We start from the raw sequence: 17,275 nt of genomic DNA, 5'->3' as shown, positions 1-17,275 counted from the left end.
AAAAACCTAATTCCTCCTTTCTTCTGTGAGGGCTACTGGGCTAGGGGAACTTTTATTGTAAAATAAAACAATAAGAAAAATATTATACAGCATGTGTGTTTGTTGTTCACTATTCAGGCTGGGTCCGGCCCAAAACCGGCCCAGCATCCCACACCAAAGCGTGGTCCGTTTCATGTTCGGCCGCGGGCTGAACCGAGGCCGTCAAGCGCGCGCCGCCCACGCGTCGCGCGCCAGCTCGCCGCGTGGCCGCCGTCTCCTCTCCCCAGTCGGCCAGTCCCCACCCGGAGTGCCTCGCCGTCGGCCGCGTGGCCAAAAAGCGCTCCCACTCTCGGCAACGCACTAGGACTAGGAGACCGAGACGCCCGAGCTCCGAGCAGAGCACGCCGTCCCTCTCAGCCTGCCTCTCCTCTGTGCGGTGCCCCTTCTCCTTTCTCCAGAGCCCCCAGCGCCCGTGCACAGTGTGCACTGGCAGTGCACACGCCCGCCGCCCGCGCGCGCCGTCAAAGCTGCCCCCAGCCACCAACTCTCGCCGCCCTCCAACCTGCTGCCTGGTCGCCGTGCAGCGGAGCGGAGACCAGGGGATCGATTCCCCTCCCTCGGTAAGACGGAAGAACCCTCGCTCGCTCGCTATCTGTCACGGATTTGTGGGGGGCATTGGGGTTTCATCCCGAATTACCGAACCCGAAATCTCATCCCTCTTTCTCTCCCTCACCAGGTCGTCGTGGATTTCTCGTTGCATTTTGCGGCAAGTGATTCGCCGAGAAACTTGGGGACGCTGACCTGAGGCCGGTCGCTCGCACAGAACATGGCAGCATTGGCAGCAGCAGCAGCGGTGGTGTCTCAAGAGGCAGACGCCGAGTTCCAGATCTACGCAGTGGACGGGTACTACTTCGAGTCCTCCAGGAAGGAGCCCGTCTGCTTCTCTACCCTGCCGCTGCGGTTCGGGGACGCCGCCGCCGCCGTTCCCGAAGGCAATAAGCGGCTGTTTCTGCGTGGATTTGCCGGCCGGAGGCCCAGGGTGTGTAAGAGGGTGGTGGCCTGGAGGCTGGAGCTCGACGGCGAGCAGCCCGAGTTCTTCGTGCTCCTCTCAGCAGACAGCGGAGGCTGGCTGCGGCTCGCGAAGGCCAGGAAGCTCTACGAGCGCACGGCCAGGACTGTGCTGATGACGGCGCAGGCGCTGCATTTCCTCCGAAGGAATCCTGATGGGCCGGAGACAGCCCTATGGATCCATCTTCGCCAAGCTTTTGGGTACCTCGGCAATTCCCCGGTCGCTCTGTCGCGTTTGTTTCTTCTTTTGTTGTATATGGTGAACCCTGAGTCTTACAGATTTCTCTTGTTTTTTTCTGCAGCAGGTTTTGGCCTAGGCCCTCAGAGCATGACTTCAGGAACCAGACCTCACTGTCACTGATGACGCAGTTCGCGGCAACGGATCCTGTCTTGGCAAATTCAGAGGTATAATAATCTGCTCCGCTCTTGTTATCGGTATTCTCAATTGTGTTTTTTAGTATATATATACTATAAACTATACAGCACAGTTGTGAGGGGTTAACTACATAATAACCTACTAGGAGGCGAAGAGAACTTAAACTTAGGTGGTGGGCCGGGGGTGTACACCCACACCTCCCAACAACTGTGCTAGGCTCAGTTCCTGCTTATAACTACATTCAAACTTTGTTTATGTCTTGAGCTGGGTTATGTCAACATTGTCCTTAATTTGCAACAAACAACATACTATCGCTCGAAGATTGTAACTGTAGCTCTCTGCCATTTCTGAGCTCTACTGTCTTTTAGCTACAACTCTCACCCTTAGAGTCGCAGGCTTGGGTTTGTATTGCCATTAATTCTATGCTTGCTTTGTGATGTTTATAATGTAATCTTAGATGATAATAACATGTAAATGGACTGATCTGCACATGATATGCCTACCACAGGGCCTTTCGTCCTTCTCCCATCTCTATAATTAAAGAAAAAGTGATTGGAACAACTTTTTGTTGTGCTTGATTTCTGTTGTTTGTAAGTCAATCTGGCCTGTTATGATGATTATTTAACTGATTTTTCTATGATTATTATCTGATAGACTTTGCGAGCATTTGTTGAAAGAATATCTACTAAGGTATGTGTATGATTCTGCATAATCTTGAACGTTTTGGAAGACAAATTAACCACACTTTAATTGTTTCTCTTAATATAATTTTGACTAGGTTGGTGGTGCAGACATTATTGACATCGCCGACGAGTACTTCTTCCATGCCAAGGACAACTACAAGTTCGTGTGCTTCTCCACCCTGCCGCTCCGGTTCAGAGCCGCCGCCGCCGCCGATGTTCCCGAAGGCAACAGGGCACTGTACCTGGTGGGGTGCACTGACGGGGGCCTCAGGCTGCACAAGGAGGTGGTGGCCTGGAGGCTGGAGCTCGACGGCGAACAGCCCCGGTTCTTGGTGCTCGCGCCAGCAGACGGCGGAGGCTGGCTGCGCCTCGCGAAGGCCAGGAATATCTACGAGCGCACGGCCAGGACGGTGCTGATGACGGCGCAGATGCTGCATTTCCTCAGGAGGAATCCTGATGGGCCGGAGACAGCCTTATGGATCCACCTTCGCCAAGTTTTTGGGTACTTCAGCAATGCCACGCTCTGTCGTGTTTGTTTGTTCTTTTGGCAGATGGTGAGCTCTCTGAGGCAGGCTTACAGATTGAACTTGTTCTTCTGCAGCAATTTTCGGCCTAGTCCCTCAGAGGATGACTTGTGGAACCAGACCTCACTGTCACTGATGAGGCAGTTCGCGGCAACAGATCCTGTCTTAGCAGATTCAGAGGTATAATCTGTTGCGCTCTTGTTATCGGAATTCTCAATCGTGTTTGTTAGTATATATATATATATGTATATATGTATATATATATATATATATATATGTATATATATATATATATGTATATATATATATATATATGTATATATATATATATATATATATATATATATATATATATATATATATATATATATATATATATATATAGCACAGTTGTGAGGGGTTAACTACATAATAACCTAGGTGGCATTGTAAATTAGTAGAAAATTTGACACCCAAGTCGAGGCGAAGAGAGCTTAAACTTAGGTGGTGGGCTGGGGGTGTACACCCACACCTCCCAACAATTGTGCTAGGCTCAGTTCCTGCTTAACTACATTCAACCTTTGTTTTATGTCTTGAGCTGGGTTATGTCAACATTGTCTTTAATTTGCAACAAACAACATACTCTTGTTCTAAAATTGTAATTCTCTGGCATTTCTGAGCTCTTCTATCTTTTAGCTACCATTTCCAGCCTTAGACTTGCAGTATTTGTTAACTTGGGTTTGTATTGCCATTATTTCGATGCTTGCTTCTTGATGTTTATACTCTTAGATGCTAATGACGTGTAAATGGACTGATCTGCACATGATATGTCAACCACAGCGCCTTTCGTCCTTCTTCTGTCTCTATAATTAAAGAAAAAGTAATTGGAACAACTTTTTGTTGTGCTTGATTGCTGTTATTTGTAAGTCAATCTGACCTGTTATGATGATTAATTGACTGATTTTGCTATGATTATTATCTGATAGGCTTTGCGAGCATTTATTGAAAGAATATCTACTACGGTATGTGTATGGTTCTGCATAATCTCGAATGTTTTGGAAGACAAATTAACCACGCGATAATTGTTTCCTCTTAATATAATTTTGACTAGGTTGGTGGCGCAGACATTATTGGCATCGCTGACGAGTACTCCTTCCGTGCCAAGGACAACTACGAGCTTGTGTGCTTCTCCAGCCTGCCGCTTCGGTTCGGGGCTGCCGCCGCCGATGTTCCCGAAGGCAACAAGGCGCTATACCTGTCGGGGTTCACCGCTGGGGGCCTCAAGCTGTTGAAGCAGGTGGTGGCCTGGAGACTGGAGCTCGATGGCGAACAGCCCCGGTTCTTGGTGCTCACGCCAGCATACGGCGGAGGCTGGCTGTGCCTCGCGAATGCCTGGAATATGTACAAGCGCACGGCCAAGACTGTGCTGATGACGGCGCAGATGCTGCATTTTCTCAGGAGGAATCCTGATGGGCCGGAGATAGCCTTGTGGATCCACCTTCATCAAGTTTTTGGGTACTTCGATTCCCTGGTCGCTTTGTCGCGTTTGTTTCTTCTTTTGGTAGATGGTGAGCTCTGAGTCTTACAGATTTCACTTGTTCTTCTGCAGTAAGTTTTGGTCTATGCCCTCGGAGGATGACTTCAGGAACCAGACCTCACTGTCACTGATGAGGCAGTTCGCATCAATGGATCCTGTCTTAGCAAACTCAGAGGTATAATTGGTTCCCCTCTTGTTATCGTAATTCTCAATCATGTTTGACTGTTTGTTAGTATATATAGCACAGTTGTGTCTTCAATGAGCGTGAAATAATCTACGAGTTATGAGGGGTTAACTACATAATAACCTAGGTGGCATTGCACTTAAACTTCGGTGGTGGCGTCCCAACAACTGTGCTAGGCTCAGTTCCTGCTTAACTACATTCACACTTTGTTTTGTGTCTTGAGCTGCGCTATGTAAACATTGTCCTTAATTTGCAACAAACAACATACTCTTGCTCTAAGATTGTAATTCTCTGGCATTTCTGAGCTCTGCTACCTTTTAGCTACCATTTCCAACCTTAGACTTGCAGTATTTCATAACTTGGGGTTGTATTGCCATTTATTTGATGTTTATATATAATCTTAGGGATAATGACGTGTAAATGGACTGATCTGCACATGATGTGCCGACTATGGGGCCAGCCTTTCATCCTTCTCCTATCTCTAATTAACTAGAGTGATTGGAACATCTTTTTATTGTGCTTGATTGCTGTTATTTGTAAGCCAATCTGACCTGTTATGATGATTATTTAACTGATTTTGCTATGCTTATCATCTGATAGGCTTTGCGAGCATTTGTTGAAAGAATATCTACTGAGGTATGTGTATGGCTCTGCATAATCTTGAACGTTTTGGAAGAGAAATTAATTGTTTCTCTTAATATAATTTTGACTAGGTTGGTGGTGGTGCAGACATTGTTGACATCGTTGACGACGGTGCGGTCGTAAATGAGATTTTTGTTGACGATGCTCCATTCTAGGGTGAAGAAGGATAAAAAAGTGTATGAGCTTTTCTTTATAACTACGAGTCCTTATGTGTTGAACTAATCGTATGCAATGATATTGCTATGTACCACATATGAAGTTTATCATATGTATGCTAAAACTAATCCTGGCAAACATATGACTGGTAGTATTTCTGTCAGCTTTGCAACGACCCTCAACTCTATTGTTGTTTGTCCATAATCCTTGGCTTTCTAATTGAGCTTGTTTCACGATTTTATTTATTCATTTTTTTTTGGGGGGGGGGGGGGGGGGGGGGGGGGGGGGGGGGGGGGGGGGGGGGGGGAGGGATTGACAGATCAAGTAGGGCCTAGAGGGGGACGCATTGGTCAATTAACTTGTACATAATCTGTGTAGATTGTTGCAGATGGTTTGCAAGTTAGCGGATTATTTTGCAGTATCACAGTTTTCAATCTAGTTTTTCTTGGATCCCTAGTTTTCCTAGAACCCTAGGATATGATTATTTTGTAGAAATCTACGGGTAAAACAGAATTTTCAATCTAGTTTTTCTTGGATGGATAATTTCCCAAGTTCTTAAGATGTTGGAAGATCCATGTGGTGAAATGGAACATAATGCCTATAAAATATCTCAAAAGACAGTTGCATTCTGTGCAAGTCCATGACATTGTCATACATGTCTGGTGCTGCCTGCAACCGGTGCTGTGGCCGCTGATTCTGGAGCCAAGAAGCACATATCCGATATCCCTTCCATGCTGAATTGGCTCTCTGCCTTGATCACGTCATCATATGGGGGCAAGTCAGACCACTTAAGTTCATCTACTTAGGTGAGCCCTTGTATCTCTTTCTTGTCTGATGCCTGTCCATGGGAAGACACTGTTCTCCAGAATCGAGCTTGTGCTCTGTGGTTCAAATCCCAAACTGTTGCTTCCTCTGCTCCCAGTATTGCTGCTACTGCTGCTAGGATTAGGATCACGACCATCCCAGTAGAATGAATCTACTGAGGTACTTCCAATGCCAGTTCCTCCATGTCGAGGTATACTCATGATTCAGTCCCATTGATTGATGTAGAGAGGGACGATGGTGAAACTGGTGGCATCACTGTAGAAGTTGTGATGCAGTTGAAGCCACTCTGGTGGAGGTGTTGTGTTTCTAGTGATGGTTGCCTTGCTTTCACATCCTTCTCTGTCAATATACGACCGACATGCTTGTGTCGATGTTATTTATATATATATATATATATATATATATATATATATATATAGAGAGAGAGAGAGAGAGAGAGAAGGCAGACAGGAACCTGACGGAGGTGACGACGAAGATGGACTGGAGCCCCGTGTCGGGCTCGGGCCACTACGACACCGGCTACGCCCTGACGGTAATCTTGGTGCTGGAGCTGGAGAAAGACGACGTACGTACGTGGCCAGAGAGCATTTTCATGAATAAATTTATTTTTTTACATGATCTGAATAATTATTGTAAATTTTTAATTCGGTCTCTACATAAATTGTTGTATATAGTTAGAGACATGAAGGCACGTCGTCTAGGCGGCCTCCCAGCATGTCCACGTAAGCTTGATTTGAGTGGTATGTTGGATAGAAACTGCACGGCCTAGATGAATCACTCTTTTGTCCTTGCATGCATTTAGCCATTCACGTTGGTAAATGAACCAACAACTCATCCAAGTGGGCGCATGCGCAATGAATGCAGCAGGTGGATAAACGAGAAGAGCATGTACTGCAGGCCATCTACCGCCACCGTCCACAACTTTGGTGTAAAGAGGTGGACAAACATTTAATGCTTGTTGTCCTGTACAAATAGAAATTTACTATCAGTAAGTTCAAAAAAAATAAAAATGTATTATTAGTAAGTAAAAATAGGTTGTGACTTTTAGGATCATAGTATTACCACACATCTCTCCAGCTAAATTCACGAGAGACATATATTCTGTAACTAAACTAACAGTACTTACTTTACACCCTGCATGCCAATATATTTTTTTATGTTCGGAGAAGGTCGAAAGAAGGTGGGACCATTTAATGCCATCCTTTACATGCGGAGATTTTTTACACGCGTGAAGTAGGTCGAAAGCAGGTGGGCACATTTAATGCCTCTCCTTTACATGTAGAGATTTTTCACACGCGCAGAGACGCCCGCTCCTCCTACAACTTCGCATGCCTACCGAGGCTTATCTTGCCTATATAAGCATGTGCCATTCATTGGTTCATCGCACCCCTCCAAATGTTTGCTTGTGTCCTTGTTGTAGTTCATATCTAAGGAATCAGTGGTTGTGTCCTCACTATGAGTTCATCGCACCGCTCACCCCTCCCAGTGTTTATAGGTGTCCTTGTTGTAGTTCATATTTGAGGAATGAGTGGTTGTGTCCTCATTGTAGTTCGTACCTAAGGAATCAATGGTTTGTGTCGTTGGTGTTGGTCTTTGTTTACACAAGAAACACCTTTAACAAGAACAGATTGCATAACAAAGACTACGTGATAGGTCTATGTTGCGAACTCGCACGAACAGATGATTTTATACTTTGAACGTGCACTTACTGAGTTGGCGCTTGGTTATGCTTGTAGCAAGTGGCTGGACGAATGCTTTATACTTTGCTAATTGAACTGCCAGGTAGTATCACATCACTCTATCTCTGGCTACGCCTTTAAAACCACACCCTCTATCCCATTCGTCTCTACACCGCACCATCGCTCTACCATCGTTGTTGTTTCTTGCACGCTGCAGGTGATGAGCTATGGCTGTGGCAAGCAGCAGCGTGGCATCAGTAGTGAGGGGACGTTGCTAGCAGCACCGCGAGGGCCGTCCGTGTCCTACTATGGTAACAACAATCGTCCTAAGCTTCATTTGAGTGGTACGTTGGATAGAAACTGCACGGCCTAGATGAATCTCTCTGTTGTCCTTGCATGCATTCAGCCATTCATGTTGGTAGATGAACCAACAACTCATCCAAGTGGGCGCATGCGCATTGAATGCAGCAGGTGGATAAACGAGAAGAGCATGTACTGCAGGCCATCTACCGCCATCGTCCACAACTTTGGTGTAAGCAAGTGGACAAACATTTAATGCTTGTTGTCCTGTACAAATAGAAATTTACTATCAGTAAGTTCAAAAAAAAATTATTAGTAAGTAAAAACAGGTCGTGGCTTTTAGGATCATAGTATTACCACACATCTCTCCAGCTAAATTCACAAGAGACATATATTCTGTAACTAAACTAACAGTACTTACTTTACACCCTGCATGGCAATATATTTTTTTATGTTCGGAGAAGGTCGAAAGAAGGTGGGCACATTTAATGCCATCCTTTACATGTAGAGATTTTTTACACGCGCGAACTAGGTTGAAAGCAAGTGGGCACATTTAATGCATCTCCTTTACATGCAGAGATTTTTCACACGCGCAGAGATGCCCGCTCCTCCTACAACTTCGCATGCCTACTGAGGCTTATCTTGCCTATATAAGCATGTGCCATTCGTTGGTTCATCGCACCCCTCACCCCTCCCAATGTTTGCTTGTGTCCTTATTGTAGTTCATATCTAAGGAATTAGTGGTTGTGTCCTCACTGTGAGTTCATCGCACCGCTCACCCCTCCCAGTGTTTATAGGTGTCCTTGTTGTAGTTCATATTTGAGGAATGAGTGGTTGCGTCCTCATTGTAGTTCATACCTAAGGAATCAATGGTTTGTGTTGTTGGCGTTGGTCTTTGTTTACACAAGAAACACCTTTAACAAGAATAGATTGCATAACAAAGACTACGTGATAGGTCTATGTTGCGAACTCGCACGAACATATGATTTTATACTTTGAACGTGCACTTACTGAGTTGGCGCTTGGTTATGCTTGTAGCAAGTGGCTGGACGAATGCTTTATACTTTGCTAATTGAACTGCCAGGTAGTATCACATCACTCTATCTCTGGCTGCGCCTTTAAAACCACACCCTCTATCCCATTCGTCTCTACACCGCACCATCGCTCTGCCATCGCTGTTGTTTCTTGCACGCTGCAGGTGATGAGCTATGGCTGCGACAAGCAGCAGCGTGGCATCAACAGTGAGGGGACGTTGCTAGCAGCACCGCGGGGGCCATCCATGTCCTACTACGGTAACAACAATCGTCCTAAGCTTCATTTGAGTGGTACGTTGGATAGAAACTGCACGGCCTAGATGAATCACTCTGTTGTCCTTGCATGCATTTAGCCATTCACGTTGGTAGATAAACCAACAACTCATCCAAGTGGGCGCATGCGCATTGAATGCAGCAGGTGGATAAACGAGAAGAGCATGTACGCCATCTACCGCCACCATCCACAACTTTGGTGTAAGCAGGTGGACAAACATTTAATGCTTGTTGTCCTGTACAAATAGAAATTTACTATGAGTAAGTTCAAAAAAATGTATTATTAGTGAGTAAAAACAGGTCGTGACTTTTAGGATCATAGTATTACCACACATCTCTCCAGCTAAATTCACGAGAGACATATATTCTGTAACTAAACTAACAGTACTTACTTTACACCCTGCATGCCAATATATTTTTTTATGTTTGGAGAAGGTCGAAAGAAGGTGGGACCATTTAATGCCATCCTTTACATGCAGAGATTTTTTACACGCGCGAAGTAGGTCGAAAGCAAGTGGGCACATTTAATGCCTCTCCTTAACATGCAGAGATTTTTCGACGCCCGCTCTTCCTACAACTTCGCATGCCTACCGAGGCTTATCTTGCCTATATAAGCATGTGACATTCATTGGTTCATCGCACCCCTCACCCCTCCCAATGTTTGCTTGTGTCCTTGTTGTAGTTCATATCTAAGGAATCAGTGGTTGTGTCCTCACTGTGAGTTCATCGCACCGCTCACCCCTCCCAGTGTTTATATGTGTCCTTGTTGTAGTTCATATTTGAGGAATGAGTGGTTGTGTCCTCATTGTAGTTCATACCTAAGGAATCAGTGGTTTGTGTTGTTGGTGTTGGTCTTTGTTTACACAAGAAACACCTTTAACAAGAACAGATTGCATAACAAAGACTACGTGATAGGTCTATGTTGCGAACTCGCATGAACAGATGATTTTATACTTTGAACGTGCACTTACTGAGTTGGCGCTTGGTTATGCTTGTAGCAAGTGGCTGGACGAATGCTTTATACTTTGCTAATTGAACTGCCAGGTAGTATCACATCACTCTATCTCTGGCTACGCCTTTAAAACCACACCCTCTATCCCATTCGTCTCTACACCGCACCATCGCTCTGCCATCGCTGTTGTTTCTTGCACGCTGCAGGTGATGAGCTATGGCTGCGGCAAGCAGCAGCGTGGCATCAGCAGTGAGGGGACGTTGCTAGCAGCACCGCGGGGGCCGTCCATGTCCTACTACGGTAACAACAATCGTCCTAAGCTTCATTTGAGTGGTACGTTGGATAGAAACTGCACGGCCTAGATGAATCACTCTGTTGTCCTTGCATGCATTTAGCCATTCACGTTGGTAGATAAACCAACAACTCATCCAAGTGGGCGCATGCGCATTGAATGCAGCAGGTGGATAAACGAGAAGAGCATGTACGCCATCTACCGCCACCATCCACAACTTTGGTGTAAGCAGGTGGACAAACATTTAATGCTTGTTGTCCTGTACAAATAGAAATTTACTATGAGTAAGTTCAAAAAAATGTATTATTAGTGAGTAAAAACAGGTCGTGACTTTTAGGATCATAGTATTACCACACATCTCTCCAGCTAAATTCACGAGAGACATATATTCTGTAACTAAACTAACAGTACTTACTTTACACCCTGCATGCCAATATATTTTTTTATGTTTGGAGAAGGTCGAAAGAAGGTGGGACCATTTAATGCCATCCTTTACATGCAGAGATTTTTTACACGCGCGAAGTAGGTCGAAAGCAAGTGGGCACATTTAATGCCTCTCCTTTACATGCAGAGATTTTTCGACGCCCGCTCCTCCTACAACTTCGCATGCCTACCGAGGCTTATCTTGCCTATATAAGCATGTGACATTCATTGGTTCATCGCACCCCTCACCCCTCCCAATGTTTGCTTGTGTCCTTGTTGTAGTTCATATCTAAGGAATCAGTGGTTGTGTCCTCACTGTGAGTTCATCGCACCGCTCACCCCTCCCAGTGTTTATATGTGTCCTTGTTGTAGTTCATATTTGAGGAATGAGTGGTTGTGTCCTCATTGTAGTTCATACCTAAGGAATCAGTGGTTTGTGTTGTTGGTGTTGGTCTTTGTTTACACAAGAAACACCTTTAACAAGAATAGATTGCATAACAAAGACTACGTGATAGGTCTATGTTGCGAACTCGCATGAACAGATGATTTTATACTTTGAACGTGCACTTACTGAGTTGGCGCTTGGTTATGCTTGTAGCAAGTGGCTGGACGAATGCTTTATACTTTGCTAATTGAACTGCCAGGTAGTATCACATCACTCTATCTCTGGCTGCGCCTTTAAAACCACACCCTCTATCCCATTCGTCTCTACACCGCACCATCGCTCTGCCATCGCTGTTGTTTCTTGCACGCTGCAGGTGATGAACTATGGCTGCGGCAAGCAGCAGCGTGGCATCAGCAGTGAGGGGACGTTGCTAGCAGCACCGCGGGGGCCGTCCATGTCCTACTACGGTAACAACAATCGTCCTAAGCTTCATTTGAGTGGTACATTGGATAGAAACTGCACGGCCTAGATGAATCACTCTGTTGTCCTTGCATGCATTGAACCATTCACATTGGTAGATAAACCAACAACTCATCCAAGTGGGCGCATGCGCATTGAATGCAGCAGGTGGATAAACGAGAAGAGCATGTACGCCATCTACCGCCACCATCCACAACTTTGGTGTAAGCAGGTGGACAAACATTTAATGCTTGTTGTCCTGTACAAATAGAAATTTACTATGAGTAAGTTCAAAAAAATGTATTATTAGTGAGTAAAAACAGGTCGTGACTTTTAGGATCATAGTATTACCACACATCTCTCCAGCTAAATTCACGAGAGACATATATTCTGTAACTAAACTAACAGTACTTACTTTACACCCTGCATGCCAATATATTTTTTTATGTTTGGAGAAGGTCGAAAGAAGGTGGGACCATTTAATGCCATCCTTTACATGCAGAGATTTTTTACACGCGCGAAGTAGGTCGAAAGCAAGTGGGCACATTTAATGCCTCTCCTTTACATGCAGAGATTTTTCGACGCCCGCTCCTCCTACAACTTCGCATGCCTACCGAGGCTTATCTTGCCTATATAAGCATGTGACATTCATTGGTTCATCGCACCCCTCACCCCTCCCAATGTTTGCTTGTGTCCTTGTTGTAGTTCATATCTAAGGAATCAGTGGTTGTGTCCTCACTGTGAGTTCATCGCACCGCTCACCCCTCCCAGTGTTTATATGTGTCCTTGTTGTAGTTCATATTTGAGGAATGAGTGGTTGTGTCCTCATTGTAGTTCATACCTAAGGAATCAGTGGTTTGTGTTGTTGGTGTTGGTCTTTGTTTACACAAGAAACACCTTTAACAAGAACAGATTGCATAACAAAGACTACGTGATAGGTCTATGTTGCGAACTCGCATGAACAGATGATTTTATACTTTGAACGTGCACTTACTGAGTTGGCACTTGGTTATGCTTGTAGCAAGTAAGGATGGTAACGGGTCGGGTTCAGATCGGGTGGAGTCTCCGTGCACCGAAAACCGAAACCCGAAATCAAAACCCGAATCCGCCCCGAAAACCGATTCGGGTGGAAATCCATCACCAAAACCAAACCCGCGGATACCCGAAACCCGAACGGATACCCGAAACCCGAATGGATACCCAAAACCCGCAGATATATATACACATATTCACATGTATAAACAAGAGGCAACAAATAATAAATATTTTTATGAGTCAACTTTAAATAAATTTAATAATCTAAGTAAACAAATTATTATTAGTATATTATAAAACATGAGTTTTAATTCCAAATGATTTATTTCGGATATCCATTGGATATCCATGGGTGGAAAACCAAACCCGAAACCGAACTCGATTGGTTTCGGGGCCCCGAACCCGAAAACCGTGGGTGAAAAACCATCCCCAAACCCGAACCCGTAAAACCCGAAACCCGCGGATATCCGCCCCAAACCCGATCCGTTGCCATCCTTAGTAGCAAGTGGCTGGACGAATGCTTTATACTTTGCTAATTGAACTGCCAGGTAGTATCACATCACTCTATCTCTGGCCGTGCCTTTAAAACCACACCCCGCACCATCGCTCTGCCATCGCTGTTGTTTCTTGCACGCTGCAGGTGATGAGCTATGGCTGCGGCAAGCAGCAAGCAGCAGCATGGCATCAGCAGTGAGGGGACGTTGCTAGCAGCAACGCGGGGGGCGTCCGTGTTCTACTACGGTAACAACAATCGTCCTGTTCGCTTGGCTTATAAGTCGTACTTTTTCAGCCAACGACCAGTATTTCTCTCACAACAAATCAGCCAACAGTAATTTCAGCCATGGCTTATCAGCCAAGCGAACAGGACGAATGTCTGCTCACCGTCGCACGCAAAAGGGCCTAGCCTGGACGAGCATGAGAGAGCGGTTCAAGGGAGGGTGTGCTATGGAGATCCGCATCCGCGCACCCAATTCAGGCTGTGTATCAGCATGTTTCAGCATGCCCTTCAGGTGGCGGTGCTGTTATGTTCTGCTTCTATGGTGAGCGCCTCCCCAACCAGCGCAAGTTCAACTTCCCGGCCGTGCAGCGTCCTATCATCCTTGAACACCTCCGCATCCACCACACAATGCCCAATCGCTGCGGACTACGACCGAAGGTGTGGCTTCCGTGCACCGCTCGTGTTCCCTACACTACCAATAGCGCTATAGCCGCTACTGATGGTGGTGCTGCTGCCACCGCCGGCGCTGAGGCAACCACCATAACTGATTACTATCATGGTAGCACCGAGAAGAACATGGATGGAGACTTCATGGCCACTACTAAGTGTGTGATCTCCTGCAACCCAAATGATTTGTGTTGGATACGGGACCAGAGCCCTCCTCTATTTTGCACTCCACACTCAAAGAATCCGATTGATGGTTAGGAGTGTTTACTCAGAAGACTGTTTTTTTATCTGCCTAGGAAATATTGAGAGGGACCATCCCTTTGGGTTGTCCTTTTCTTTTTGTTAATAAATATACCTTCCTCTGTTGTATCCACTGTTTTCAATCTACAGATAAGCCTGTTCGCTTGCTCGTATACGATCGTGGATTATAAGCTGGAATAGTATTTTTCTCTCACACCAAACCAGCCAACAATAAATAATCCACGATCGTTTACGACGAAACGAACAGGCCGAAGGCTTTCCTGCTATCAATCAGGGGCCAAGCTAGAGTTTGGAGACCCTGCTGCACCACGTTGCATTGGTACATGTAACAATCCATAAAAAGGATGGAACTATATAATTTATGTAAAGGAAACCAACTTTACTTTCACCATATGTGTAGTAAACATTATTACCATGTTAGGTTTCCAGCAAATGAACTGCAAAACTAGATTTCATAATAATTATAATAGTACCTATTGTGTACCAGAACTGCAAACCTTGAAGCCTCCGTGCGCAGCAGCCATCAATTGTTACCTCCGTGTGTCGCGCCGCCGCCAACCCTAGCCTCATTGCGCAGCCACAGCATCCGGTTCTCGCCTCCATGCTTATTGCGGAACCATCGCGGCCAGTCGTGGCAACCTCGCCTTCGGGGTAGGGAGGTAGGGCGCCAGCACGCCGCTGCGCTGGGGTGCCTCCATGCTAGTGTAGGTCGGGCGCCGGACGGACTGCGAGCGACCGAGGCCGGGGGCCTGAGCGCTGCCCGCGCTGGGCGACTGTGTGTGGGCGCCTGGGCTTACGGTGGGTGGATCGGCCGAATCCGCCGGACAGACGACCATCGGGCCACCGGTTCCGAGCGACGCTAGGATTCCCGGCGCACGGGCGCACCGGCGTTTCGATGTACAGCAGTATCGGAGTCGGGAGGTTGACGACGGGACGATGGTAGTGGGGATGCGGTGGGATTTTTTTTTGAGCCTACCATGCTGTGGGATTACGAGATGCGCTGAAGCACTGGGCCTTTGGGAGTTGCTGGTGGGCCAGAGGGGAATAGGCCGTGTCCATCGATTGGCTTGTTTGATGAATACGATGCTAGCAGCATTGGTTTAGAAGCTTTCCACTAGAGACCCTATACCAAGCACATCATCCGCAGCGAAGTGTGGGCAGGAGTGGCTAGTTTCTATGAAGATACGTCGAGGAAGCCTTCAGTTGTGCCTCGAGATCTGCCCAAGCCTTTAGATTTGGCCACCCGTGCGCTCGGCAGTTTCATCTGTGTTGGCGCCGTCGCCGCTTGCAAGTGCCCTGTTCGTTTGGCTGATAAGTCATGGCTGAAAGTACCGTTGGCTGATTTGTTGTGAGAGAAAAATATTGTTCGTTGGCTGAAAAAGTACGGCTTATAAGCCAAGCGAACAGGGCGAAGGTCGCCGCCGCCGACGCAGTTAACTGCCTCGGTAAAGGTTTGTTTTTTAGTTTTTATTATCATTATCGATATATAAAGCAAGTTTAGTTTTGTCAACTCGAATTTAGTCGTTACTGGAATGTTATCATCGTTCAATTAACGCCCCCTAGGGTCAGGAGCCACCGCCGCCCTTGCTCCTAGCACCTCGCTGTCACCACACCTCTACCTAGGCCTCTCTCCTTCTTCCTTTGCACCTGCTAGAGGTAGGAAGGAGAGAGAGGATTCATCTCTCTTTTTCATAGTTTTTAGTTCCAATTTATTTAGAATTTAGTCTAAACTAATTTCTGGCGAAATCATATGATTTTTGGTGGAGATCGTGTGTCATGCGATGACTTTGGTGATTGCCACGACGAGATCATTGTTGCAGGCGTTGAATTCATCGGCAGGCGGCCAATTTGTGGCATTTATCTGCAAGGGGAGGGGTGCTTCTGGGAGCCCCTACGAGGACAGCGACTCCGGGTCATCGATCTCATCGTCGATGGTCGCGGAGAGAAAATCAAGGTCTCGAGGTGATGAATTTGCAGCCTATGTCGTACCCGACGATACGACTGTCGATATTCTTTCAGCGATTTAGATGTGTTTTAAACTGGTTTCAAAGTGTTGGATCTTGGGGTATGTCCAATGTTTTAGGGTTGGTGGTTGAATTCGGCTTAAGGACTGCATTTTGGCTCTGGCGTTCGAGGGACGCCATTGGGAAGAAGAAGATGGAATAATCTGAATAGAATATTATGTATTTTTTATTTTAGAATTTTTCATGCGTAATTTAGGGATGTATTGTGCCAACATTTAATATAAGTCTCCCTTCTCTTCGCAAAAAAAGTTTAGTTTTGTCGTCCTAATGTTTCAGTCTGTTTGGATCGCTAGAGGTAGTTGCTAGTTGGAGCTAAAATAAAAATTAGCCTAAATTAATTAGAGATGGCTAAAAAGTAACAACTAGTAGAAAACCTATGAGCTCTTCTGTTTAGAAGCGTTAGAGCTAATTTCTAGCTAAAAATTAGCCTTTGCATCTAAACATTGCCCTTACGTTGTTTCCTCTCTCGATGCATCATTATCATAGTTTGCTGCGCTCTGCTCAATGCTCATCATCAACATTTTGATCCGGTTCTTGTTTGATCAATTTCACAAACTCCCTTTTTTCTTTGCAGGGAGTGTTTCCAGGCATAAACTTGGGCATTCAGTATGTATTGTTTTGAACTTTGGTTACATATTAATTATATTGTTCATGTCTTAAGTTTCCATTTTTCAAAACTATATGCATAGTTTTTTTAACATCAAGAGGTAGCATCAGGCACAAAAACCCATTTTTACTAGTGCCCCACTTTTTTTTTTTTACAAACGGTTAGCAACGAATTGCGCCCAAGCTATAAGAGCATGCATCTTCCGTAGATTGAACATTCCATTTTCCTAAAATGTTTATATAGGAGATTGAAAAAAACACGACTACAGGGGATAGAGAGGGTTGTGCGGCAGCAGATTGAGAAAGTCCTATCTCTTTAGATATGGCCCTACATGTCAATGGGTTATGAAGAAACTCTATTTCATCCCCTCTTTCCTCCCGTTTCTTCTTGTGACAGCTCTTCTCTTCCTCATGTCTCTTCTGACTTCTCGCGA

The 17,275-nt window shown here is 45.6% G+C and overlaps 1 protein-coding gene and 1 pseudogene across 3 annotated transcripts; one reads left to right on the top strand and one right to left on the bottom strand.

The window, feature by feature from the left end:
* Positions 1-271: 271 nt before the first annotated feature.
* On the top strand, positions 272-5,334 carry LOC136518132 (uncharacterized). Of its 3 annotated transcripts, none has more exons than XM_066511799.1 (11): positions 272-599; positions 716-1,248; positions 1,353-1,452; positions 2,078-2,113; positions 2,202-2,608; positions 2,708-2,810; positions 3,596-3,631; positions 3,721-4,124; positions 4,219-4,321; positions 4,931-4,966; positions 5,044-5,334. In XM_066511799.1, the coding sequence occupies exons 2-11, from the start codon at positions 806-808 to the stop codon at positions 5,125-5,127; spliced, it is 1,752 nt and encodes a 583-aa protein (XP_066367896.1). In that variant the 5' UTR covers positions 272-599; positions 716-805; the 3' UTR covers positions 5,128-5,334. The 3 variants fall into 3 exon arrangements, with proteins under 3 accessions (XP_066367896.1, XP_066367897.1, XP_066367895.1); XM_066511800.1 differs by having other exon boundaries at positions 1,350-1,452; positions 5,060-5,334; XM_066511798.1 differs by having other exon boundaries at positions 273-599; positions 1,350-1,452.
* Positions 5,335-5,683: 349 nt separating this feature from the next.
* On the bottom strand, positions 5,684-6,206 carry LOC136515196 (uncharacterized; annotated as a pseudogene).
* Positions 6,207-17,275: the final 11,069 nt, after the last annotated feature.

The sequence above is a fragment of the Miscanthus floridulus genome, chromosome 17 (genome assembly GCF_019320115.1).
Source record: "Miscanthus floridulus cultivar M001 chromosome 17, ASM1932011v1, whole genome shotgun sequence".
NCBI lineage: Eukaryota > Viridiplantae > Streptophyta > Magnoliopsida > Poales > Poaceae > Miscanthus > Miscanthus floridulus.
The sequence above is the reverse complement of the archived record's forward strand: the minus strand, read 5'-3'. Positions and strand labels throughout refer to the sequence as shown.

What these genes read in the sequence shown, in the direction of transcription:
- LOC136518132 (XM_066511798.1), top strand. Translation starts at nt 806, where the DNA reads ATGGCAGCATTGGCAGCAGCAGCAGCGGTGGTGTCTCAAGAGGCAGAC. An exon ending in CACCTTCATCAAGTTTTTGG is followed by an intron (nt 4,125 to 4,218) that starts GTACTTCGATTC and finishes GTTCTTCTGCAG; the next exon opens with TAAGTTTTGGTCTATGCCCT. An exon ending in TTGAAAGAATATCTACTGAG is followed by an intron (nt 4,967 to 5,043) that starts GTATGTGTATGG and finishes AATTTTGACTAG; the next exon opens with GTTGGTGGTGGTGCAGACAT.